Source organism: Aquarana catesbeiana, linkage group LG01 (genome assembly GCF_042186555.1).
Source record: "Aquarana catesbeiana isolate 2022-GZ linkage group LG01, ASM4218655v1, whole genome shotgun sequence".
NCBI lineage: Eukaryota > Metazoa > Chordata > Amphibia > Anura > Ranidae > Aquarana > Aquarana catesbeiana.
The window spans coordinates 925,184,963-925,210,201 of record NC_133324.1 but is presented as its reverse complement, the minus strand read 5'-3'; the positions used below and the strand labels follow the sequence as shown (position 1 = coordinate 925,210,201).

General features: G+C 45.7%; 1 protein-coding gene across 5 annotated transcripts in view; it reads right to left on the bottom strand.

Annotated features, from left to right (window-relative positions):
* SLC4A11 (solute carrier family 4 member 11) overlaps window positions 1-25,239 on the bottom strand; it is a 229,399-nt gene that overhangs the window by 60,108 nt on the left and 144,052 nt on the right. For 3 of the 5 annotated variants that reach the window (XM_073611028.1, XM_073611029.1, XM_073611033.1), the window contains exons 7-11: window positions 23,136-23,259; window positions 20,500-20,703; window positions 15,820-15,858; window positions 7,433-7,517; window positions 456-581 (exon numbers count right to left, since the gene is read on the bottom strand). In XM_073611028.1, coding sequence (XP_073467129.1) covers window positions 456-581; window positions 7,433-7,517; window positions 15,820-15,858; window positions 20,500-20,703; window positions 23,136-23,259 — 578 coding nt within the window. The remainder of the gene's footprint in view (window positions 1-455; window positions 582-7,432; window positions 7,518-15,819; window positions 15,859-20,499; window positions 20,704-23,135; window positions 23,260-25,239) is intronic. The other 2 variants (XM_073611030.1, XM_073611031.1) reach the window with 1 other exon arrangement.

Sequence of the window (25,239 nt, the reverse complement as noted above, 5' to 3'; positions counted from 1 at the left end):
TGGCCAAGCAAACGCTCACCTTTCATTTACAGAACCAAATACCGCTCCTCTGCTTGCCTGGATTCGGAGACACATTTTTCACAGCATGGATTGTTCTTGCGATATGGTCTGGGTGGCTAGGGAACACCTTAAATAACAGCTAGCTAAACTCTACAGCAATTTTGAACAAGGTGCTCGAATTGTAGTCAACCTCAACAACGGTGAAGATACGCTATCCGCTACAAGGACTAGAAGTGGAGCTGCTCAGAACCCAGGCAAGAAGCCAGCCGTAGGTTTTTTTTATCGTTTTATTTATTTTTTTGTGTGTTTTGGCCAGAGAGGTTAGCTCAGCCACTTGTCTCACTGGCGGATAAGTAAGTAGCGCTGCCGCCTTACGCCACTGCGCTGCTACCCACCTGGTTATCCTCTTCCAAGTTGATAGTTGCAAAACAAATGATCTTCAAAGAAAATCTTACCAATCACCCCTTTAGTGTTTTCATCATTCAAAGAGCCAAAGGCGATTGAGGGCAGCAGGCATGCAAAGTACAAGAAAATCATAGTTGTGATGTACTTTCCGATGGCCTTGTTATTGCCGAGAATACCTGCCGGGAAGAAGAGATTAATACCGAGTGTGGTTACTGGGTCAAACAAGGATCACTGCATCTTAGGCATCGTATAAAAGTTCTGTCTCGGAGCTGGTACCACACATTTATCTATTTAACACACACATTTGTCTATTTAACCTTGTCTGCAGAAAGGCCTATGCGCCATTTTGATTCCAGTTTCACTTGGCTACTAAAGATTTAATTTTTGTGACTTTAGAGGCAAGACTCACACCCACCTACAATTCCCTTGTCCAATTTGGGGCTCTTTTTAGCCAAAGAAAAGCTCTCACTGGACAGCGGTATGATGATTTGGTGAGGATCACTACTTCAATCACAAAGGTTTGGCCTTAATAGCATAGTGAAATCAGGTTTAGGAGGGCACCAAGAAGACGCACCTCTGGCAGAGTTTGCTCTTAGGCAAGCTTTACAAAGGCTGACTCATTTTAAAGTTTAGTCGGTACGTAGTACATTTCATGTATTACTGGTTACTTATAAATGTGTATCTTGCTTAATGGCTGGCACTACACAATGAATATTTACACATGTCTACCAGGACATAAGTATGTCCCCTTCTCATTCTAATTTCACTTGGTTACTAAGACCCCTTTCACACCAAGCCGCCCATAGCGTCGTCGGTAAAACGTTTTACCGTCAGATTTGCGGCGCATTTCGGCCGATAGCGGGGTGCTTTTTCCCCCCGCTAGCAGCCGAGAAAGGGTTAAAACCGCCTGCAATGCGCCGCAACAGCAGCGTTTTGCCGGCAGTATCCCAGCGCTACCCCATTGATTTCAATGGGGAGCAGCGGTGGAGGAGTGATAAACACACCGCTCCTTCACCGCTCCAAAGAAGCTGCTGGCAGGACTTTTCCTGACGTCCTGCCAGCGCACCGCTCCAGTGTGAAAGCCCTCGGGCTTTCACACTGAAAACAATGGAGCAGCTGTTTGAGGGCGGATTGCAGGCGCTATTTTTAATGCTATAGCGCCTGCAAAACGCCCTCGGTGTGAAAGGGGTCTGAAGGTTGTATTTCCATGACTTTAGATGCCAGACGCGCCCACCTTCATTACCTTTGTGGGCTCTTTTAAGCCACAGAGAAAGGGTCCTTTCATGGGCTTTCCTATCAGATCCGCCTGCCAGTTTTTAATTCGGACCTGATCGGACCTTGCAGTCTCCTCTATGGAGCGGCAGAGGTCAGCGGAATCACGCCGCCATATGATTCTGCCCAAAAATCCATATTTTCCATCCGTCAGGCGGATTGGATGAAAACGGACAGGCAGTCCGTTTCCACCCGATTTCCCCATAAAAAGAGAGGACTATGTCCTTGTCCACTCTGCACAGCGGAGCAGACAAAACCCGTCTGATCAGCGGATCGATCCCCCAGCTGAGCAAGTGGAATCCACAAGACGGAGCGCCCATGTGGAAGCGGCCAAACTCTCATTGGACAGTGGCATGATGCATTGGTGAGAATTATTTCTTCCATTATGGAAGTTTGGCCTTAGTAACCTAGTGTAACCAGGTTTAGAGGGCACCCTGAAGATGCATCTTTGATGGCGTTTGCTCTTTGGCAAAAATTACAATGGCTGACAGATTCACTTTGAAGCTTCGTAAAGCATAAAAACAAGAAGTGTACTATTCATACTTATCATGGTCATGTAATGGCAACTTCAGTTAATGCAGAAAAAATATTCTTACCCCTTCTGTGAAAGAAATGCATGGTGTCGTATGCCTCTAAATAGCTAGCGCATATATAAAGTGTAACTAGAGGCAAAACGTTTTTTTGTTTTAGTTTTGGATAGAGTGGAGATTAGAACACCTGTCAGTTTTATTGGCGTCTGTGCCCCCGTTAGTTAGACTCACCCTGTTGATCCTGTTGATCACTGAAAATGAAAGTAAAAGAAAATCCCAAATTTTGGGTTGACGCCAGAACGGTAACAGAGAGGAAATCTTCCAATGGGGACACTAGTTCTGGTGAAACCCCAGGATTCCCTCACACTGGAAGGATATCCTCTCACTTCCTGTTATGGCTATGGGACAGGAAGTGAAATCTCCACTATGGGACCTGGACGGCAAAAATCTGACAGGGGTTATAATCCTCCCTTACTCAAAAAAAAAAAAAAAGTTCTGCCTTTACCATTTGTTCTGGTGTAAGGCCATGGTGGAGCCAATTCCCATTGTGCACTGGGTGATCTTCCTTTGTATCTTTTTGGTATTAAAGGTTCGGCTTTTTTTTTTTAACCACTTGCCGGCTGGGCCATAGACAACAGACGGCTGCAGCGTGGTCGGCCAGTTCTTGGAGGGTGTCCAGGAAGATCCTCTTGAACTGGCGCTTCTGGGGCGCACACATGGGAGTGTCTGTGATGGACGGGTAGTCCGGACCCGGCGCATCACAGATCTGTGTAAAAGGGCCGATGACACAACAGCATAGCCACTGCCCGGCCGTCAATCTGCTATAGGCCGGGCAGGAACTGGTTAAAGACCTGAGCTGTAGATCAACATCAGTCTGTAGCAAAGGGGTTGGTTTCAGATCCAGTTTGTCAAAATGGCTGCTGATACTTTAAACCAGGGGTAGGCAAACTGGGGCCCTCCAGCTGTTGCAGAACTACAAGTTCCATCACGCCTCTGGGAGTAACATGCCTCTGGGAGCCTTGCAATGCCTCATGGGAAATGTAGTTCCACAACAGCTGGAGGGCCCCAGGTTGCCTACCCCTGTCCTAAACTGTTTCACGTATGACCGAGTCCAGGTAGGTGCCTCCGCGTGACAAGGATTTTACAGGCAAATGCTAAAGCCCCCTCCCTACCTCCACCAAAATGGTCAGAAGCCAATTAGCCTACCAGTATGGAGCATTTCATTTTTAGGTACCAAAAAAAAAAAAAAAAAAAGCAGACACTCAAAGTATTCCAAAGGGACCTCCTACACTTCCCTATGGCAAAAAATAAAAATGATTTCCAAACGGGCACCGCTGATACTACTACAGCCTGCTTTAGTATCACATAATAAGTAAATAACGTTTTCAGAGCCGACAAACTCACTGCCGCTAATCTTGTAAAAAGGTCATTTGTCAGAAAAGGAGTTTGCCAGGGGTGACCCGGGGTAAACAACAAGCAGGGAGCCGCGTTTTGTCAGGTCGCGGGCTCCGTGGCACATCCATCACTTAATGGCAGCCGCGCTCAATGGGCAGAGCTCTAGAAGATGCTGAAAGCTTCTCGGGGGAATAAAAGAGCACAGCTCATTGTACCACTTATCTGGGGATTTAAAGGGCTGGGGATGAATGGTGCCATTATCCAGTAAATGGATACAGGTACAGAGAAAACTGTGTGCCGGCTTATTATAGCCATTCTCTCTGCGTTTACAGCAGTGTGACCCATTTCTTATACATACACAGCGCTAGACAATATGACAGACACGGAAAAAAAAAAAACTGGGTCAACTTGTTGTAAGCACCGCATGGCTACAATTTGCTCATTTGTCCACCAGACTGGCAGTTAAAGGGATTTTCTATACTAATAGGATTTACCTACTTCCCCCTCCCAGCTACCTTCTTTTACAGGTCATATTACAATATAGGATCGATCAGCCATAACTTATTGACTGCTGACAGGTAAAGTGAATAACGCTGATTATTACAACGACATCTAAAAGCTGGTGGGTAGAGGCGCATTACCCCGGTTTTGAGGGTCAGGGGACCTTAACGCTGCTGTGCTCGGGCAGCGTTCTGAGCCCCCGTCTCACAGAAGCGGGCTGTCAGGGCTTCTGGCCGCTCGGCTGTCAGCTACTTGTCATCTCCCATCACTCTCTCCACAGTTACTCAGCTGTTGATGATCCTGCTCGTCAGTCCTGCCGTCCAGTCCAGAGGATCTCTGCTTTCGCCTTGGTCAACATCACAGAAATTATCTCCTGCGATCCTGTTCAAGACTTGCTTTGCTGACATCCCTTCTGGCTCCAGATCCTGCTTGCTGTTCCACTACATTGATCCCTGACTTCTTGGCTTGGCTGATTATCCGTTCCGGTTACTGAACTTTGGCTATGTTTTCACTACGTTTGTGCTTTTTATTTTTATTATTAAACAAGTGTGATTTAACTGTACTTCTGTCTCAGCCTGATTTCATGGTTTCCGACACGGGCCTCACGGTACCCAAATAGCTGATTTGCAGCGACAGTGGCAGCTTACCAGCAGCTTGCACCGACCTCCCCCCCACCAATTCCTGTCGAGCTCAGCCGATCACTAATCATCCGGTTCCGGAACTGTGCGGGCCGCTGGTCAAGTGTGCGGTAACATCATGGTGCCTTTTCAACAAATTTGAAAGCATCTGCAAGGAGGGGGCATGGAAGAGAGAGGAGGACCAAAGCCTGCAGGCAATTGCAGGTTAGTGTGAGACACAGTCAGTCACTCTATTGGGAGTCACAGATGTAAGGGGCAAGGGTGTCCCTAAGGTAAGGGGGTGGGGGACACCACTATAAAAGGTCCCCCCTTATATCAGTGAACCCCTTTACCCTAATGTATGCAGACACTGGTGTAAAGAGGAAACTCTGCAGGCCCTGATGTAGAGGGGAATGTTGTGGACTCTGGTGTAAAGGGGAACTCTGGTGTAAGAAAGAGGTTCTCTGGTCACCAAAGCCCCCCTTACAGAGTTTGCAAAGCTCCCCTTTACATCAGAGTTAGCAGAGGTACAGTGCAAGGGGAACAGTGCGGATTCTGGGGTAAGAAGGAACTCTGCAAACTGCAATGTAAGGGGGGGGGGGGGGGCACTTGGTGACCAGAGAACCTCTTACATCAGAGTTCCCCTTCACATCAGGGGCTGCAGCGTTCCACCTTCACATCAGGGGCCGCAGCATTTCCGTTTGCACTGTAAGGCAAACCCTGCGGTTTCTGACATGCTGGGGAACTCTGATGTGAAGGGGGCCCTGGGAATACTGGGAAATCTAATGTAAGGGGGGATTTTAATGTAAGGGTAGGAAGGGGGCCCACTGCAAAACATGTGAAAGGGTTTTTCTTTCCCACTGCCGGACCATAATAAAGGGCAGAGCCGCAGACCGGTATTTTGCTGTGAACACCCTGTAAAATTACACAGGGCAGACAAATTTGCTCATTTCATAAGGAGTCTGATGCACGGTGACTCTGTTTTACTGCTCCTCACTCACAAGGCCAGACTAACTTAAAATGGGTGACTGACTTTATCGCAACGATCCTTGTCCTCAATCCTTAGGCCCCTTTCACATGAGGCGGACTCCGTTTCTATGGAGCCCGCCTCGGTCCGCCGGCTCAGCGGGAGATCTGTCCGTTGATCTCCGCTGAGCCGGCAGATGACAGGTCCCTCTCTGCTCACTGAGCGGGGAGGGGCTTGTCAGGCGCCGCTGCCGCCTATGGAGGGATCGGATGAAAACGGACGGCATGTCCTTTTTCATCAGATCTCACCCGATCCGATAGCGACGGACCTGGACGTAGGGCCATCCGTCTGCTTTTAGCGGATCGGATGGGGTCGGATGTCAGCGGACATGTCTCCGCTGACATCCGACGCTCCATAGACTAACATGGAGTGCCCGTTCAGGTCCGCCGTCAAAACTGACAGGCGGACCTGAACGGTCCGATCGTGTGAAAGGGGGCTTATTGTAAGAATCCTTACCACATTTCCTATAATGCAGAGCGGGGGAATCTGCAAACTAGTACACGAAATGTACTCGCTCAGTGTCTGCCAACCCTCTCCTCCACTACACTGGCTCCCAAAAACCCAGCGAATTAAATTCAAAATACTAACCACAACATACGAAGCCATTCACAACTCTGCCCCGAGCTACATCACCAATCTTGTCTCCAAATATCACCCAAATTGTCCTCTCTGCTCTTCTCAAGACCTCCTACTCTCAAGCTATCTCATCTCCTCCTCTCATACTCGTCTCTAGGATTTCTCCAGAGAATCTCCCATCCTCTGGAACTCTCTACCTCCACCGGTCCGGCTATCCCCAACTCTTGCTACCTTAGGGCGATCCCTGAAAACTAATCTCTTCAGGAAAGCCTATCACGTCTCCAAGTAATCTCCTACCACTTCCGTCAGCTCATTCCCCACAGTTACAACCTTTTGTACCACCTGCCCCACCCTATTAGATTGTAAGCTCTTCTGAGCAGGGCCCCCTTAATCCTCTTGTATTTTATTGTAATATAACTGTATTGTCTCCTTTTTATATTGAAAAGCGCTGCGTAAACTGTTGGCGCTATATACATCCTATATAATAATAATAAATGCAATCATGAAAGTTAGGCATCAAGCACGTAAAATGAGTTGTGCATAAATAATGCTGCACAGTAACTGTGCTCTACAGTTCCCCTCCCTCTCTCTCAGTGCAGGTCTCCTATTCCGCTCATGCTCCATATATAAGCCACACACTGTCTAGCTGGTTTATCCTGTTATCTCAGCAGTCAGCCAGTAAAGGCGTCAATTGCTTATTTCAACATACAATAAAGGCATGGAGGTAACGCGTAAAAAACATGTATGTAAACACTCACAATGAACTTCCCATGTTTGCTTCCTCTGGTTTGTAAAATATACCCTATAACCATTTTGCTATACTTGTTCGTAAGTACAACCAAAAAAACAAAAAAACAATAAAAAAAAAAAAAACAGCTGTCAGCTATCTTGTGAGCTAATAACTTCCTGTGCTTCCTGCCTGTGATGACCGTCAACCTAGGGCAGGACTATAGAACACCTCCCTCTCGCCCCATCTCCATAACCTAGAGGGGAGATACCCTGTAGCCCTGCCCTAGATTGGCCGTGTTGCTCCTCCACAGATACGGAGGACCATGTGGGCACAAAGCAAGGGGTACATTTGTCACATAACACAGAAGAGGGTATCTTACCGTCGGTGAAGTCCATAGGGTAGACTGGAAGCCTACGTGTAATGTCATCGAAGATTCCCTTTCCCACATTGAGGAAGTCCTGCAGCTGCGGGGGAAGGAAGGAAATGGCAGGATTAGAGTCAAGCTGTGGGCGGACCACGAGGCACAGGCATAGATATGGGGGGGGGGGGGTCACATGTCAGTGGTGAAGCCTGGTTAGCATTACAGATGTTCTGATATGATGGCGGACACAGGGGGGGGGAGCCAAGGCACATCCCCAAGCCAGATGTCTCTGATGGGTGACAGGTCTGGGTGAGCGATATGTGGCAACCCAGCTGCAGGTGACTGATATACAGACATAACTACCAACCTACACGATATCCCAAACAAAATTAGGACAAATTGTCCACTGGGGGGGGAGCTTTTTTTTTTTTTTTTTTTTTGTATATTAATCTTTTAGCAGCCTGAGCCTGGAGTTAGGCTATAGAGATGAACTTTAGGCAAACAAGTGGATCCAATTCTGCAATAGTGCCTAGTTGACCCACCAATTAAAAGGAGCCATATACATTCAAAATGCATCAAAACAAAAAAGGTGTTCACTATCTGTTTTTTTTAAAGCTGAATTCAACTACGATGATCCAGCTTGGACCAATGTTAAAGTGTTTCTAAACCCAGGACCCTGCATTCACTATATCTGATCACCCACCAAAACAATTAATTTTAGTAAATATAAACTGCTAAATACCTTTTCTCATCAGCAGTGTATAGCAGTCTTGTGACTTATATCAGTGTCTGGTTGAAGCTTGTAGGAGGAGATTTCATTCTCCTCTGACTATCCTATGAGGCTGCATGACCTCTGACTTTGCCCCTGTGTCTGGACAGTGATAATTGGCCCTGTGCTGATCACTTTTTTTTTTTTTTTTTTTTTTTTTTTAAGGTGAACTTATCCTTTAAGCAGCCACAGCCTGAGGAAAAAAAAAAAACATGTCCCCTGCCAGCATGCTGCAGAGTAGGACCCTTGCCATATGGGGATAAGCAATGGTCTTCATAGGTCTGATATGACCCATCCTGAGTTCTCCAATAAACAAAACTCACTGCTGATTGGAGGAGTTCTGGCAGGGGGTGTGTCAGATCTCTGTACAAGAGACCACTGCTTCCCCGCTAGTATAAGGCCTCATTGCACACTGGACGTTTTTTGACATTTTTTTTACAGCAGCTGTTTTTGGCTGTAGACATTTTTTTCTACAGTCATTAAACTCTCCATCATGTTATCCTATGTGTTCATGCACACATAGGCTGTTATCAGCAGTTTTGGGCAGTGGAGTTTTTGAGCAGTAAAAAAAAAAAAAAAAAAAACGAAACTAGTGGGTTCTAAGACGTTTTTCAGCTGAAAAAACGCTCTAACGCTGATAAACGCTTAAAAAACGTCGCTCACCAGTGTTTAACGTTTTTGATCCATTGAAAAAGAAAAAAAAATAGCATTTTTTTTTATTGAAAAGAAAAATTTAACGCGCAAAAATGCTAAAAATTGCTATTGCAAAAACGTTGAGAAAAGTTAAAAAACTCACTGCAAAGCTACTGACGTTTTTATAACGTTATTTTAACGCCCAGTGTGCATGAGGCCTAAGGATCCCACTCTGCAGCTGCTGGCAGAGGACAGGCTTTCCTATCTTGGCTGTGGTTGTTTTGAAAGGAAAATAAATAAAAAAAAATTGAAACTTGTTTCGATGCACCTAGAATGTAATTTAGCATAAACTACACTGGATTCATTTGTCCGACTTTAAGTGGAACTTGACACGTGCGGTTACCTAGTTTTAAGCATGTACTTGCTTCCACTTCCACTCCCACCGCCTAGGCCAGGGGTCTCCAAACTGCGGCCCAAGGGCCAGATGTGGCCCTTTGCTTGCCATCATCCGGCCCTTGGGGCACTATTGCTCCCACTGATATGAGGCACTATTCCTCCCAATGACACCAACAATGGGGCACTATTTCTTCCACTAATACCAATGATGGAGCCTTATCCCTCTTCCTACTGACCACCAACACTGAGGCCGTGTTTATTCTCACTGATGCCTGACCCCCGGGGCATTTTCTACCCACACTGGTCAGAATCCGGCCCCCCTGAAGTCTGAAGGACAGTAAACTGGCCCTTTGCTTGAAAAGTTTGGAGACCCCTGGCCTAGGCAGAAGTTCTCCGCCCCCCTTCCTGGGAAGGCTGCGTGAACCATTTACAAAGTGCAGCACGGCATGAACATACACAGAGGGAAGCCGCCTGTGAAGCCGCAAAGGAGTCACAGCCGGCATCCCTTAGTAAACATGCCGGTGCCAGGGACCCGAAGATTGGTGAAGAACCGGCCCGGGTGAGGACGGCTCTGGATACTTGGACAGGTAAGTGTCCTATTTGCAAACGTCAGCAGTTACAGTATTTTTTTAGGACTAAAGACCCTCTTTAAGTTCATCTAATATATCTCTCTATCATCTCTATATTTCTATCTATCTATATACACACACATATACATATACACACACATATATATATATATATATATATATATATATATATATATATATATATATATATATATATATATATATATATATATATATATATATATACACATACATATATATACACACACACACACACACACACGCATATATACACAGCTGTGCAAACATTGTAGGCACTCGAGGGAAAAATGCTGCAGCGTGAGGCTACTTTTAAAAATACCAAATTAAATATTAATTAGCAATTAACAACCTACAAAGTTTGCATGAGGTATGTTCACACTTTGTCTTCAGGATGGCATCAATTCTCCTAGGTATATTTGCATACAGTTGCAGGATTTTGCAGGCATATAGTCCAGTGCATGATGAACCAATTAGGGCCAATTTACACTATGTGTAGTGACAGACGTTTAACCGCATGGTAGACCATCTGTCACCGCAGGGACACACCGAAAACATACGTCCCACTCACACTGCAACAGATTAGCTCTGTGCTGCAACAAAATGCAGACATGCTGCATTGTATCGCAGTGCACCGGCCTGAATTGCACTGCAATGTCAAGCAGTGCAGCATCCCACATTAAAGTGCGTGAAGTGTATGTTTTGAACACTTTAAATAAAGCTGGTACAAAATAAAAATCATGCACCACACTGGTCTCTAGCCAGCCGGCAACGCAGAGTGGCCTAACTGCTAATAATCAGCAAGAGAACACTTACGGTAGGTTAAATACAATCATTAACCGCTTTCCGACTGCCGCACAAACATTTATGTCGGCAGAATGGCACGGACAGGCAAATGGGCGTGCAGGTACGTCCCTTTAAATTTGCCACCGTGTGGTCGCGTGCACGCCGCCGGCGCCGCGAGCTCGGTGAGTGTGATCGCAGGTCTCGCGGACTCTATGTCCGCGGGGATACCCACTATCGTCTCACGGAGAGGAAGGACGGGGAAATGCTGATGTAAACAAGCATTTCCCCGTTCTGCCTAATGACACTGATCACAGCTCCCTGTAATCGGGAGCTGTGATCAGTGTTGTGTCACATGTAGCCCCTCCCCCCTACAGTTAGCATCACTCCCTAGGACACACTTAACCCCTGCAGCGGCCCCTCCTGGTTAACCCCTTCACTGCCAGTCACATTTACACAGTAATCAATGCATTTTTAAATCGCACTGATCGCTGTATAAATGGTCCCAAAATAGCGCCACAAGTGTCCAATCTGTCCGCCATAACGTCGCAGTCACAATACAAATCGCTGATCGCCGCCATTACTAGTAAAAAAAATTATTAATAAAAATGCCATAAAACTATCCCCTAATTTTTAGACGTTATAACTTTTGCGCAAACCAATCAACGCTTATTGCGATTTTTTTTACCAAAAATATGTAGAATACATATCGGCCTAAACTGAGGAAAAAAATGGTTTTTTTTATATATTTTTTGGGGATATTATAGCAAAAAGTAAAAAATAATGCGTTTTTTCAAAATTGTCGCTCTTGTTTTGTTTATAGTGCAAAAAATAAAAACCGCAGAGGTGATCAAATACCACCAAAAGAAAGCTCCATTTATGGGGAAAAAAGGACATCAATTTTGTTTGGGAGCCACGTCGTACGACCGCGCAATTGTCAGTTAAAGCGACGCAGTGCCGAATCGCAAAAAGTGCTCTGGTCTTTGGCCAGCCAAATGGTCCGGGGCTTAAGTGGTTAAAAGGGGAAGTGCACCCTACCACAGACATCCACAATATAAGCCCAACCTATCTAGCCCTATAAAGAAGAAATCAGTACAAATACCTTTTTTGAAGCCGATCCAGCCCGGCCTCCAGCGGCGGAAGCTCTGCAGAGGACACAGCCGACAACGGCTGTGAAATTAATGGGGCAGAACGTCACCCATAGACTTACTATGGAGCTTCCATTGTCAGCTGTGTCCTTTGCACCCACCTCCACAGTGAAGCCGCGGCTGACAGCTTAGCGTGGGATCGAGTGGAATCGGCTTAAAAAAAAAAAAAAAGGTATGTATACGGATTTATTCTTTACAGGGTTAGATAGGTTAGTGCTAGATTGTGGAGGTCTGCAGATTTAGAGATTTTAGTGTTAGGGTGGACATCCTTTAAAATCAAACAGAATCAGCTGTGTAGGAGGAATGAAACTGGGTGAGGAAAAGCCATGCTCTGCTACAAGCTGAGGTTGCCGAATGTAGTTCAAGGTCAAAGATCTAAAATGTAAAACAAATCCATCTAAATCAAAGCAATGGAAAGACTGAGCATAAGACACAAGGTGGTCTTACTGTATTAACAAGATCTCTGAGGCAGAAATGTCAATGAAGACAGGAATGAAAAGGGACCGTTTAGCCAAGGAAACTTAGTGCAGCAGTTAAAAGACAGATCCTGTGCACTTCCCTTTTTAATTGGAAGATGTCTAGTTGCACCATCAGATCAGATTTGGCAGAAACCAGCGGGACACTGGTACAAGCATCTACAGTCAGGAGAAGTCTTCCATAAAGACCACTTCCATGAAGTGGTCCTCATGGAAGACGTAGTTGCTAAAAAGCCATACCTTTGACACGGAACAGAAACTGGTGGGTATAAAAACAGTAGCAGGTGGTCTGAAATGATGAACCCAAACCTGCAATATCTGGCACTCACTGAAGGCCTGTAGCCTGCTACAAGGTTGAAGGCCTGTAGCCTGCTACAAGGTTGAAGGCCTGTAGCCTGCTACAAGGTTGAAGGCCTGTAGCCTGCTACAAGGTTGAAGGCCTGTAGCCTGCTACAAGGTTGAAGGCCTGTAGCCTGCTACAAGGTTGAAGGCCTGTAGCCTGCTACAAGGTTGAAGGCCTGTAGCCTGCTACAAGGTTGAAGGCCTGTAGCCTGCTACAAGGTTGAAGGCCTGTAGCCTGCTACAAGGTTGAAGGCCTGTAGCCTGCTACAAGGTTGAAGGCCTGTAGCCTGCTACAAGGTTGAAGGCCTGTAGCCTGCTACAAGGTTGAAGGCCTGTAGCCTGCTACAAGGTTGAAGGCCTGTAGCCTGCTACAAGGTTGAAGGCCTGTAGCCTGCTACAAGGTTGAAGGCCTGTAGCCTGCTACAAGGTTGAAGGCCTGTAGCCTGCTACAAGGTTGAAGGCCTGTAGCCTGCTACAAGGTTGAAGGCCTGTAGCCTGCTACAAGGTTGAAGGCCTGTAGTCTGCTACAAGGATGGGAGTCTACAGGCAAAAGTGAAGCATGGAGGAGGTTCCTTGCAGGTTTAGGCCTGATCTTCTGCACTTGTAGTTATGAATTTGGTCAGAATTAATGGTCTCCTCAATGTTGAAAAGTACAGGCAGTGGGCAGCACAGTGGCCAAGTGGTTGGCACTTTTGCGTAGCAGCACTACGGTCGCTGGTTTGAATCTCAACCATGGCACCACCTGCCTGGGGTTATGTCCTTCCTGCGCGATTTTCCTCTGGGTACTCTAGGGTTGCCACCTCATCCCTTTAAACCCAAACACATATGAATTATAGAGGTTCTGAGGCCAATTTAATGCAGATAAGGCACCGAGTGAGTTTAATTACCACCTTAATCAACCACAGAACCTCTGTAATTAATATGTGTTCGGGTTTAAAGTCATGAGGTGGCAACCTTAGGGTAATCCAGTTTCCTCCCACACTCCAAAGGCATGCTGGTAGGTCATTTGGCTTCAGTCTAAATTGGCCCTAGTATGCGTATGTATGAACGGGAGTTAAGGACCTTAGATTGTAAGCTCTCCTAACAGGTAGATACCATCAGTAAGGCATCCGACGAGTCCCAAATTAATTGTCCAGCAGGGAAATGACCCCAAGCACACAGTTAAAGTCATAAAGAACGATCTTCAAGGTAAACAAGAACCTCTGTGGGGGCCATTGGAATGGCCCCCACAGAGCCCTGGTCTCAACGTCATAGAGTCTATCTGGTACTAAGGAACATCTGTGGTCAGTACTCCAAGATATTTGGAACAACATATTTGTCAATTTCCTCAAATTTTACAAGTATACCTAGTCGCAATGATGCAGCTTTAAGAGCAAAGGGTGGACACACCAAATATTGACTTAATTTCAATCTTCCCATTCGTTGGTTGTAGGTTAATTGATACAGAAGGAAAGCATCCTTAGCTAAAAGGAGATACATCTGGTTTCATGATATATCTACACACGCACACTTGGACAGCATGTTTCTGGGTATGCCATAACACATGCAGCATGAAATGAATGATTACATCACATTAAACATCACCATCATTTGGCCATGATGACATTTCAGACAATGATGTCACTAGTTTCTGTACCAGCAATGTCACAAAGCTGAAGCAGTTAGCGCAATGAAACGGGTAAGAGCTTGGGACAGAACAAGGTGTTGTGTAGCATTGCACGGCTCGTCCATCACTAGCGCTGAGGGCTGGCTGGTCTGTACAAAACAGGAAGTAAATATATTCTGTATTATCTACAATCATCATTGGAGACTTCCTTCCTACAGCACGGCTCGCCAAGTGCTGCAGAGGAACTGGCAGGTTATAACAAGACTTACTGACGCTTCCCAAGGGCGATGAACGATCCAATCACATCTGGCTGTGAGTCAGTCGTTGATACAGAACATTTCAGGTTCAACAGTATTAGGAGAGGTTGCTGGAGAGCTGCCCTTGTTTTATTAGGTTTTGGGGAAACACAAACTGGCGTAGATGTAAAACGAATCACTTGTTTTAGCACGTTAACGCTATTTCTAAAGTTATTTTCAACATTTCCAAATCTGTAGCTTTTATTAAAATAATCCCCGACATAGGAGACCCTTTTTCAGGCCCTTCCTGTTATGGGGTGACAATGTTCTGTCCCTGTCTCCCAAATGTGCATCTAAGTTGTCACCCTGTCACACAGGCTTCAGATTGAGACTACCAAGTGGGCATTTTTGGTGTTGTGCACCCCTGAACCCTGCATTCTGTACGTTGCGCACTAGTGAATTCTGCACTCTGTAAGCAGCGCACTCCTTAACTCTGATAAAACCAGTCCTTTGAGGGCAACCATATTGCTGATGCAGCCTGCAATAACATTTTGTTTGACACCCCTGGTCTAGCTTATCCCCTTGCCATCATCCTCCCCTTCGTGAGAATGACAATTCTCCTTCTGCTTCCTAGGATACGGATGTCAGATATGTCGGAAGGCATTACCTTCCATTCATGTAAGCAGAATAGAAGATCTCAGAGTTCTAGAGCCACGATTTTGGGGGGGGGGGGGCGCAACTGCAGGAACCAAGAAGAGATAGCTGGCTCACGGTGGTGTTAATAAAGATGGCAGCGTGGAACACGACCTGGAGTAGGAGAGCTGGGTTCCAGAATTGGACAACACTGGATCCCTTGGACTTGTAAATATATTATTGAGGCATAAAAAGAACACCAAAAGGCAAGTGTGTGTGGAGGCTGAAGTTCTTCTTTAACTCCCGAAAACGCTATTAGTGGTCTCTGGCTTCAATACTTTGAGTAACCCAGAACTAAAAAGGTAGCAAGTAGAAGCCAGAACTGATATCCATACTTGTTCCAGATCCAGGATTCTGAGAGTTCATCTGTATTACAGACAGATAAGTAGCATTTTCAGAAGTAGATCAGCAGTGTATATTTTTAAAAATACAAAATTTAGTTTTGGATGGCAGAGAGAATTGTTAAAACTCCCATATGCTTTTTTATTTTTGTGTGCGTCTTATTAGGGGGGGGGGGGGGTATTTCTACTATGCGGCTGCATCAGTAATTAAACTCTGGGGCACAGTTTTTATTTATTTATTTTTTAGCATTACAGCTGACAAATACTTCCCGCCCCTGAGGAACCCACCAGCCAGCCCCCTGTAGCTAGCAAGGATGGCCGGACCACGGTTCTCAGACACAGACCAGCAGACAGAAGAGGGAGTTGTGGCAGACCTGCCTGGGAGGCCCGGTGGTTGGGAACAGTAGTAAATCCTCCAGAAGGAGATGAAAAGTAAAGAAACAAAAAAAATAGCACTCACATAAACCAGCCAAATAATTACAAAATAAATACAGCCAAAAAGATATCACAAAACAGCAGCAAATAATAAAAAAAACTAGGCCCTCTTTTTTATTTTGGGCCATTTGTTGCTATTTTCTATCCCCTCAACAAGATCCAAGATTTCCAGATCTTGCACTGTGGTATGCGAAGAAGCTGGAAACCACTGCACGCAATCTGGATCAGCCATTCGCAAGCCACAGTTCCTCTAGAGTAGGGATGAGCCGAACACCCCCCTGTTCGGTTCGCACCAGAACATGCGAACAGGAAAAAAATTCGTTCGAACACGCGAACGCCGTTAAAGTCTATGGGACACGAACATGAATAATCAAAAGTGCTAATTTTAAAGGCTAATATGCAAGTTATTGTCAATAAAAGTGTTTGGGGACCTGGGTCCTGCCCCAGGGGACATGGATCAATGCAAAAAAAAGTTTTAAAAACGGCCGTTTTTTCAGGAGCAGTGATTTTAATAATGCTTAAAGTCAAACAATAAAAGTGTAATATCCCTTTAAATTTCATACCTGGGGGGTGTCTATAGTATGCCTGTAAAGGGGCGCATGTTTCCCGTGTTTAGAACAGTCTGACAGCAAAGTGACATTTGGAAGGAAAAAACACATTTAAAACTACCGCGGCTATTGCATTGCCGACAATACACATAGAAGTTCATTGATAAAAACGGCATGGGAATTCCCCACAGGGCAACCCCGAACCAAAATTAAAAAAAAAAAAAAAAAATGATGTGGGAGTCCCCCTAAATTCCATACAAGGCCCTTCAGGTCTGGTATGGATTTTAAGGGGAACCCCGCGCCAAAAAAAAAAAAAAAAAAACGGCGTGGGGTCCCCCTAAAAATCCATACCAGACCCTTATCCGAGCACGCAACCTGGCAGGCCGCAGGAAAAGAGGGGGGGGACGAGAGTGCGGCTCCCCCCCCCCTCCTGAACCGTACCAGGCCACATGCCCTCAACATTGGGAGGGTGCTTTGGGGTAGCCCCCCAAAACACCTTGTCCCCATGTTGATGAAGACAAGGGCCTCATCCCCACAACCCTGGCCGGTGGTTGTGGGGGTCTGCGGGCGGGGGGCTTATCGGAATCTGGAAGCCCCCTTTAACAAGGGGACCCCCAGATCCCGGCCCCCCCCGTGTGAAATGGTAAGGGGGTACATAAGTACCCCTACCATTTCACGAAAAAAGTGTCAAAAATGTTAAAAATGACAAGAGACAGTTTTTGACAATTCCTTTAGTTAAATGCTTCTTCTTTCTTCCTTCATCTTCTTCTTCTTCTGGTTCTTCCTCCGGCGTTCTCGTCCAGCATCTTCTCCGCGGCGTCTTCTATCTTCTTCTCCTCGGGCCGCTCCGCACCCATGGCATGAGGGGGGAGGCTCCCGCTCTTCTCTTCATCTTCTTCTCTTCTTCATCTTCTTCTTCTTCTTCTCTTCTTCCTTCTTCTCTTCTTCATGTCTTCGCCGGGCCGCTCCGCAGCCATGCTGTGGCATGGAGGGAGGCTCCCGCTGTGTGACGGCGTCTCTTCGTCTGACGGTTCTTAAATAACGGGGGGCGGGGCCACCCGGTGACCCCGCCCCCCTCTGACGCACGGTGACATGACGGGACTTCCCTGTGGCATTCCCCGTGACGTCACAGGGAAGTCCCTCAAGTCACCGTGCGTCAGAGGGGGGCGGGGTCACCGGATGGCCCCGCCCCCCGTTATTTAAGAACCGTCAGATGAAGAGACGCCGTCACACAGCGGGAGCCTCCCTCCATGCCACAGCATGGCTGCGGAGCGGCCCGGAGAAGACATGAAGAAGAGAAGAAGGAAGAAGAGAAGAAGAAGAAGAAGATGAAGAAGAAGATGAAGAAGAGAAGAAGATGAAGAGAAGAGCGGGAGCCTCCCCCCTCATGCCATGGGTGCGGAGCGGCCCGAGGAGAAGAAGATAGAAGACGCCGCGGAGAAGATGCTGGACGAGAACGCCGGAGGAAGAACCAGAAGAGCCAGAAGAACCAGAAGAAGATGAAGGAAGAAAGAAGAAGCATTTAAATAAAGGAATTGTCAAAAACTGTCTCTTGTCATTTTTAACATTTTTGACAGTTTTTTAGTGAAATGGTAGGGGTAAGTACCCCCTTACCATTTCACACAGGGGGGGGGCCGGGATCTGGGGGTCCCCTTGTTAAAGGGGGCTTCCAGATTCCGATAAGCCCCCCGCCCGCAGACCCCCACAACCACCGGCCAGGGTTGTGGGGATGAGGCCCTTGTCTTCATCAACATGGGGACAAGGTGTTTTGGGGGGCTACCCCAAAGCACCCTCCCAATGTTGAGGGCATGTGGCCTGGTACGGTTCAGGAGGGGGGGGGGGGGCCGCACTCTCGTCCCCCCCTCTTTTCCTGCGGCCTGCCAGGTTGCGTGCTCGGATAAGGGTCTGGTATGGATTTTTGGGGGGACCCCACGCCGGTTTTTTTTTTTTTTTTTTTGGCGCGGGGTTCCCCTTAAAATCCATACCAGACCTGAAGGGTCTGGTATGGAATTTAGGGGGAACCCCACGTCAATTTTTTTTTAAAATTTTGGCTGGGGTTCCCCTTAATATCCATACCAGACCTGAAGGGCCTTGTATGGAATTTATGGGGACCCCCACATCATTTTTTTTTTTTTTATTTTGGTTCGGGGTTGCCCTGTGGGGAATTCCCATGCCGTTTTTATCAATGAACTTCTATGTGTATTGTCGGCAATGCAATAGCCGCGGGTAGTTTTAAATGAGTTTTTTCCTTCCAAATGTCATTTTGCTGTCAGACTGTTCTAAACACAGGAAACATGCGCCCCTTTACAGGCATACTATAGACACCCCCCAGGTACGAAATTTAAAGGGATATTACACTTTTATTGTTTGACTTTAAGCATTAATAAAATCACTGTTCCTGAAAAAACGTCCGTTTTTAAAACTTTTTTTTGCATTGATCCATGTCCCCTGGGGCAGGACCCGGGTCCCCAAACACTTTTTATGACAATAACTTGCATATAAGCCTTTAAAATTAGCACTTTTGATTTCTCCCATAGACTTTTAAAGGGTGTTCCGCGGCATTCGAATTTGCCGCGAACACCCCAAATTGTTCGCTGTTCGGCGAACTTGCGAACAGCCAATGTTCGAGTAGAACATGAGTTCGACTCGAACTCGAAGCTCATCCCTACTCTAGAGCAGGGAGATGCAATCAGCGGACCTCCAGCTGTTGCAAAACTACAAGTCCCATCATGCCTCTGCCTCTGGGTGTCATGCTTGTGGCTGTCAGAGTCTCGCTAAGCCTCATGGGACTTGTAGTTCTGCAACAGGTGGAGGTCCACTAATTGCATATCCCTGCTCTAGAGGTTGCTAGGCATCCTTGAGCTGAGGTTGATTGACTTCCCACCTGATGGTGCATAGTTCAAGGGCCAACACCATTAGGCAGAGTCCACCAATGATCTTTTCTAGCAATCTGTAAGGATGGGGGTGCATTCTTCCCACTGGCCTCCAATGAAAGGAGCATTCTTCCCACTGGTCACCAGTGAAAGGAGCATTCTTCCCATTGGCGACCAATGAAAGGAGCATTCTTCCCACTGGCGACCAATGAAAGGAGCATTCTTCCCACTGGCGACCAATGAAAGGAGCATTCTTCCCACTGGCCACCAATGCAAGGAACATTCTTCCCACTGGCCACCAATGCAAGGAACATTCTTCCCACTGGCCACCAATGCAAGGAACATTCTTCCCACTGGCCACCAATGCAAGGAACATTCTTCCCACTGGCCACCAATGCAAAGAACATTCTTCCCACTGGCCACCAATGCAAGGAACATTCTTCCCACTGGCCACCAATGCAAGGAACATTCTTCCCACTGGCCACCAATAGAATGAGCCTTCCCATCTGGCAGAATACAATGATTACTGCTAGTGGTTATAGCCACTGGCAGCAATTGCATGCAGAAAAATCTGTCAGGCTGTTTGTACCCAAGTCGATGGATGGATTGACTTGGGTTCAATCAGCCTGCCTACACATGGATCAAAATTTGGCTGTCCCCGCTGAAGCGGACGAATTTCAATCCATGTATAGGTGGCTTTAGTTGACCAACGCTGCAATAGGTGATGCTGGAACAATGTTAGGTGAAAACACCCAAAGCCTTCTAGTGGACAAGAACAGAGTCGGGAGTTCTAGCCAGAAGATCTCACCCCAGTACTCATGACGTATAATAGACAAGGGTTGATTCAGTCCAGAAGGCTTCACCTTCACCAATGAATATGTCACTTTTGGGTGGACTAATCATTTAAATGCATAATGGCATGAAAACCAAAAAAGTAACACATGTTGGGGGCCTTTGGTAAACACTGGTCTTTTCGAAGGGGTACACACTTTATTGCAGTTGACTCTTTCTAGGCATTAGGCAGATCTCCCATCCTTCCTGTTTCTGCAATGTGCATCACAGAGGCAGGAAGTGAAGGGAAATCTCCCAAGTGGGGACACAGACAGCAACAGAGGTTCTAACTCTTTTGCTCTTTAGTCGAAAGAAACCCTTTTATCTGGAGATGAGCTTCAATGTGACAAAGCTTGCTGACACTTACCTTTAATGGTTTGTGGCTGTGGACTTTATGGCCATCGTTTACTGCCGAATGTCTGTTCACTACAGTCAAGAGGTGCCTCTGGTGGACTAACGCCTCCTTAAACTCCTCTTCGGTTTTGGTTTCTAGGAGCTTCTGCCTGAAGGCAATGTCTGAAAACATTGTGGCAAACGTCCGCCCAACTTCTGTCGCGGTTTTGGTACTTTTCTGAGCAACAAGAAACAGTATGAGGGAAGAAGATCCGGAGTGCACAATACACAAACAGCGGGTATAACAGCACCTATCTGTAACTATTGTCAGTAAAAGGAACTCTGTACAATCAATTGGATGGAAAATAATTTTGGTGTTGAACAAGACAAAAAAATTTACATTGTGTATTCATTCTCAAGTTCTAAAAACCGGGGTCTCCAAGATTTCTAACCAAAGGGCTGGTTTACTGTTCTGCAAACTTTAAGTGGGCGGGAAAACACACGTCCCATCGTTGGGTGTCGGCGGGAGAACACGCGTCCCATCATTGGGTGTTGGTGGGAGGAAGAGTATCCCATCGTTGGTGTTGGTGGGAGGAAGAGTATCCCATCATTGGTGTTGGTGGGAGGAAGAGTATCCCATCATTGGTGTTGGTGGGAGGAAGAGTATCCCATCATTGGTGTTGGTGGGAGGAAGAGTATCCCATCATTGGTGTTGGTGGGAGGAAGAGTGTCCCCTCATTGGTGTTGGTGGAAAAAAAAAAAGCATGTCCAATTATGGATGTCAGTGAAAGGAATAGTGCCCCATCATTGGTTTCAGTGCCAGGAATTATGCCCCATTGTTGGTGTCAGTGGCAGGAATAGGGCCAAGGGCCAGTTAAAAGGCAAGCAAAGGGCCACATCCAGCCCTGGGCCGGAGTTTGGAGACCACTGATCTAAATGAAAGAAGAAGTTGGAGGATCATTCCACTGTAAGAAAAAATCTGCAAACAGGACTGTCCAGCCCCAAAAATGCAACCTAAGCTGACCTTTTGCTAAAAGTCTAAGACAACCTAAAAAGGTTATTGCAGGACCTACAGGTAACTTAGTATGGTTGGTGTCAAAGTGCATCTAAAATCTGAAAGAGATTGCACCAATTTAACCAGCATAGGAAGCGAGCCAGGAAAAATATTCTGATGTCCAAAAAGACCATTTAAGGAAGTCTACAATTTGCCATTCTACATAGTTAATCTGGTTGAAAAAAAACACAAGGCCATCCAGTTCAACCCAACATATAGCCTTCTAGAACAATTTTCTGTTGACTGATGAATCAAAGCCAGAGTTGTTTGGCCATGGTTACAGTAAACATATTTGGGGCGAACCAAAGACAGCAAGCAAATTTAAAAAGGAGATCATACCAAGTGTGAAGCATGGTGGTGGAAAGGTTATGAAATAGGGTTTCTTTGCTGCTTCAGGGCCAGTACAGCTCACAGCCATTGATTCAACTGTAAATTCTGCACTATAATAAATTGTGCTTGATAAGAATGTGAGGCCAGCTGTCCAAAAGTTGAAAGATAAACCAGGAATGAATCTTCTAAAGCAAATTGAATGTCTCAAAATGGCGAAATAGAGAGCTATGGACTGGCATAGTCAAAGCCTCTGAAATGAATCCCATGTCGTAGGGGGATTTGAAGTGGCAATTCATGCAAGGAAACCCACAAGCATCATGCAACTGAAGGAAATTTGCACATCAGAATGGATACAAATGTCATCGACTCAATGTCAGGGATTTGTGGGGCAGTTTTGCACATGTCATTTCTACTAAAGGGGGCAATACCAGTGAGAAGGAGAGTTCCCCTTATTGAATAGGCAATATGGGAACCTAATATCTCCAAAGGTGTTGGAAGAAGTTGAGACTCAGAATCGAAAGGTGCAAGGCCAGGAGTGCCAGGATGGCTATGCTTTACGTACAAACTTGAGTCATACCACACTGCAGGGGCCTATAGGATATGTATCAACAGAAACAGCATGCAGCTGTTCTAATTACAGTACATATGTGACAGTTTGCTTAAGCCCGTCATAGGGAAATTATCTATTACATCACAAAGAGAAGTGTTTTTGGTTTCCCATCCAGGAAAACTGATCTCCAACCAGAAGCCATAGACCAAACCAATTTTCTTTGACATTACATTTCCAGGATATTAGGTGGAGAGAACTCGGAAGTAGCAAAATAGAGTGTTTTTAGCTTTCCCAAAATGTTTGCAAAAATTGGGACATTTGATGAAATTTCACCATTTTGGTCAACAGTAAGGCAAAATGAAGGTGGTATCTCGTGTTTTAGGGGTTTAAAAGTGAAAGCTAGGTTAGCTCATTTTATTGATCATGAACCCGTTCTTGTGTCAAAAAACTCTATTAATCATAATGCTTTCATTAATTACAGTAATCCCTTCTACTGATCTGCTATCGGAGACAGGGGATCCCAAAAAAAGGCTATTTTTTCTTCCTACATAATGGCCATTTTTTTCAGGAGTTAAGCTGAGGTTTTATGTGGACATTTTATAAACTGATCATTTGGTCCACTGGGGCCTTCCTGGGTATTGGTTTTACCATGACTGGAAAAAAAAAAAAAATATGATTTTTAACGCATATTCAGTTTGGACCCCACCCCCACCCCACCACCACCAAATACACTCACCATTTTGGGAGGAGCCAGAACAAGGATGACAAACCGAACTTCGCAGGAATTTTCCCCCCAGTTCTGCGGCCTCTCCAGCCGGCTGATACAGACATGCCGTCGCTGAAGTGACTTTATAGTGCAACTGTGGAATAAGCAGACAATGAATAAATAAAAATAATAAAATTAAAAATAAATTTAGTTAAAAAAAACAGTGAGCAGACATGCTACATGGCCATTTTGAGCGCTCTGTGCCTCATGTCAAGCACAGCAAAAGGTGGACTTTGAGATGTCAGGTACTCTTGAGCACATTTAATTTCAGAATGGTTTGCAACCAGAACTGAAAGTGAAGAAAAAAAAAAAAAAAAAAAAAAGTGTTTTAGTAGCCACTAGACCAGGGATATGCAATTAGCGGACCTCCAGCTGTTGCAGAACTACAACTCCCATGAGGCATAGCAAGACTCTGACAGCCACAAGCATGACACCCAGAGGCAGAGGCATGATGGGACTTGTAGTTTTGCAACAGCTGGAGGTCCGCTCATTGCATATCCCTGCACTAGAGCATGAATAGAGCGTTCTGGTGACAACCGCCTGGGAGGGGGATTTGTCGCACATCCTGTTTTGTCTACAGTACAGGTATCAAAGCGAATATCCCCCAATAGGACAAAGTAATTTTCTACTGCTCGTAAAAATCCTTTTTTCAGCATTCATTGGAGGACATAGAACCGTTCCACTATGTCTCGCTTCTGCCCCTATGTGTAAATATTTTGCCATCGTTTACACTGCTATGCCATTTAACTGAGTTATTCTACGATGTGGCGGGTTTTGGCCACCATAAAACAACAAAGAGAGGGCGCATTGACCTAGTGTATTACCACCATACAATTTTAATAAATAGAGAAAAAAAACAAGTGATATACTCACAAACGCATCATAAAATACAAGTGAGACCGCTTCCAGATCCACACTGCAAGACTGGTGACATGGGAAGACCCTTCAGCATTCAATGTGGCTTATGTATTTCGATGGCATCCCTCATCAGAGCCAAAAAGGTATGAATGACTAAAGACCAACATATATTGTACATCACAATAAACTACAATAAAGTCCCACCCACTTCACAATATTTGTTGGTCTTTAGTCAATCATACCTTTGGCCCTGAAGAGAACTTTTGCTTTCGAAACGCGTAAGCCCCATTGGACGCTGGAGGGTCTTCCCATGTCTCAAGTCTAGCGGTGTGGATCTGGATGCGGTCTCACCTGTGTTTTATAATACGTTTGTTATGGTCATGCGTTTGTGAGTACATCACTTGTCTTTATCTATTTAATAAAATTGTATGGTGGTAATACAATAAATAGGTCAGCGTGCCCTCTTTTTGGAGCTTTATAGCTCTACTTAAAAAGTTTACTCATAGACCTGAGGGTCAGCAAGATCTAATTGCCCTATTTCTGTAAGCAAACATTATACCAAGCCCTTGAACACCACGCTTAAGCGCAAGAGGTTGACCTTGGAATATTTTGGAAAAAAACAAGAATTTGCAAAGATGGACTTTGTAGGCACACAATGTAAAAAATATTGACTTTAATTGGATAGAGTTAAAAGGGTAATGTACAAAACATAAAAAAAAAAAAAAAAAAAAAAAAAAAAAAACACACATTCATTTTGGAATATTGTTTTTTGGCCACCAGCAGGGGCCACCCCTCTGGTTGTACCTAGTTTAGAGTTCCTTTGGGTGGCACTGAACCCAGTAGTCTATGGTCTTGAGCATAAACTGTGTCCTCCAATGAGCGAAAGAGAATCCAGACCTTCACTTCCAAAATAGTTTTTTCCTTCCTGCATCCCAAAAAAAAAAAAAAAAAGGCTCCTACCCGCCACTGTGCCTCCATTCCCACCTAGGCAGGAATGACGTGTCCTGCGTCTGCAGTCTCCTAGGATATTCCGGGCACGTGTCTCAGAAGGCTGCAGAAGCGGTTGGAGGGCAGATCTGGTGTTGCGTTATTGGTGGCCAGCTTCAAGAACCTGGAATAGACAGCCGGCTCCTGATGACACAAAAAGAGAAGACCCAGGCTGTGGCAATGGATCGCAGCAGGACAACACTGGATTTGCTGGGCAGGGGAGTATGTT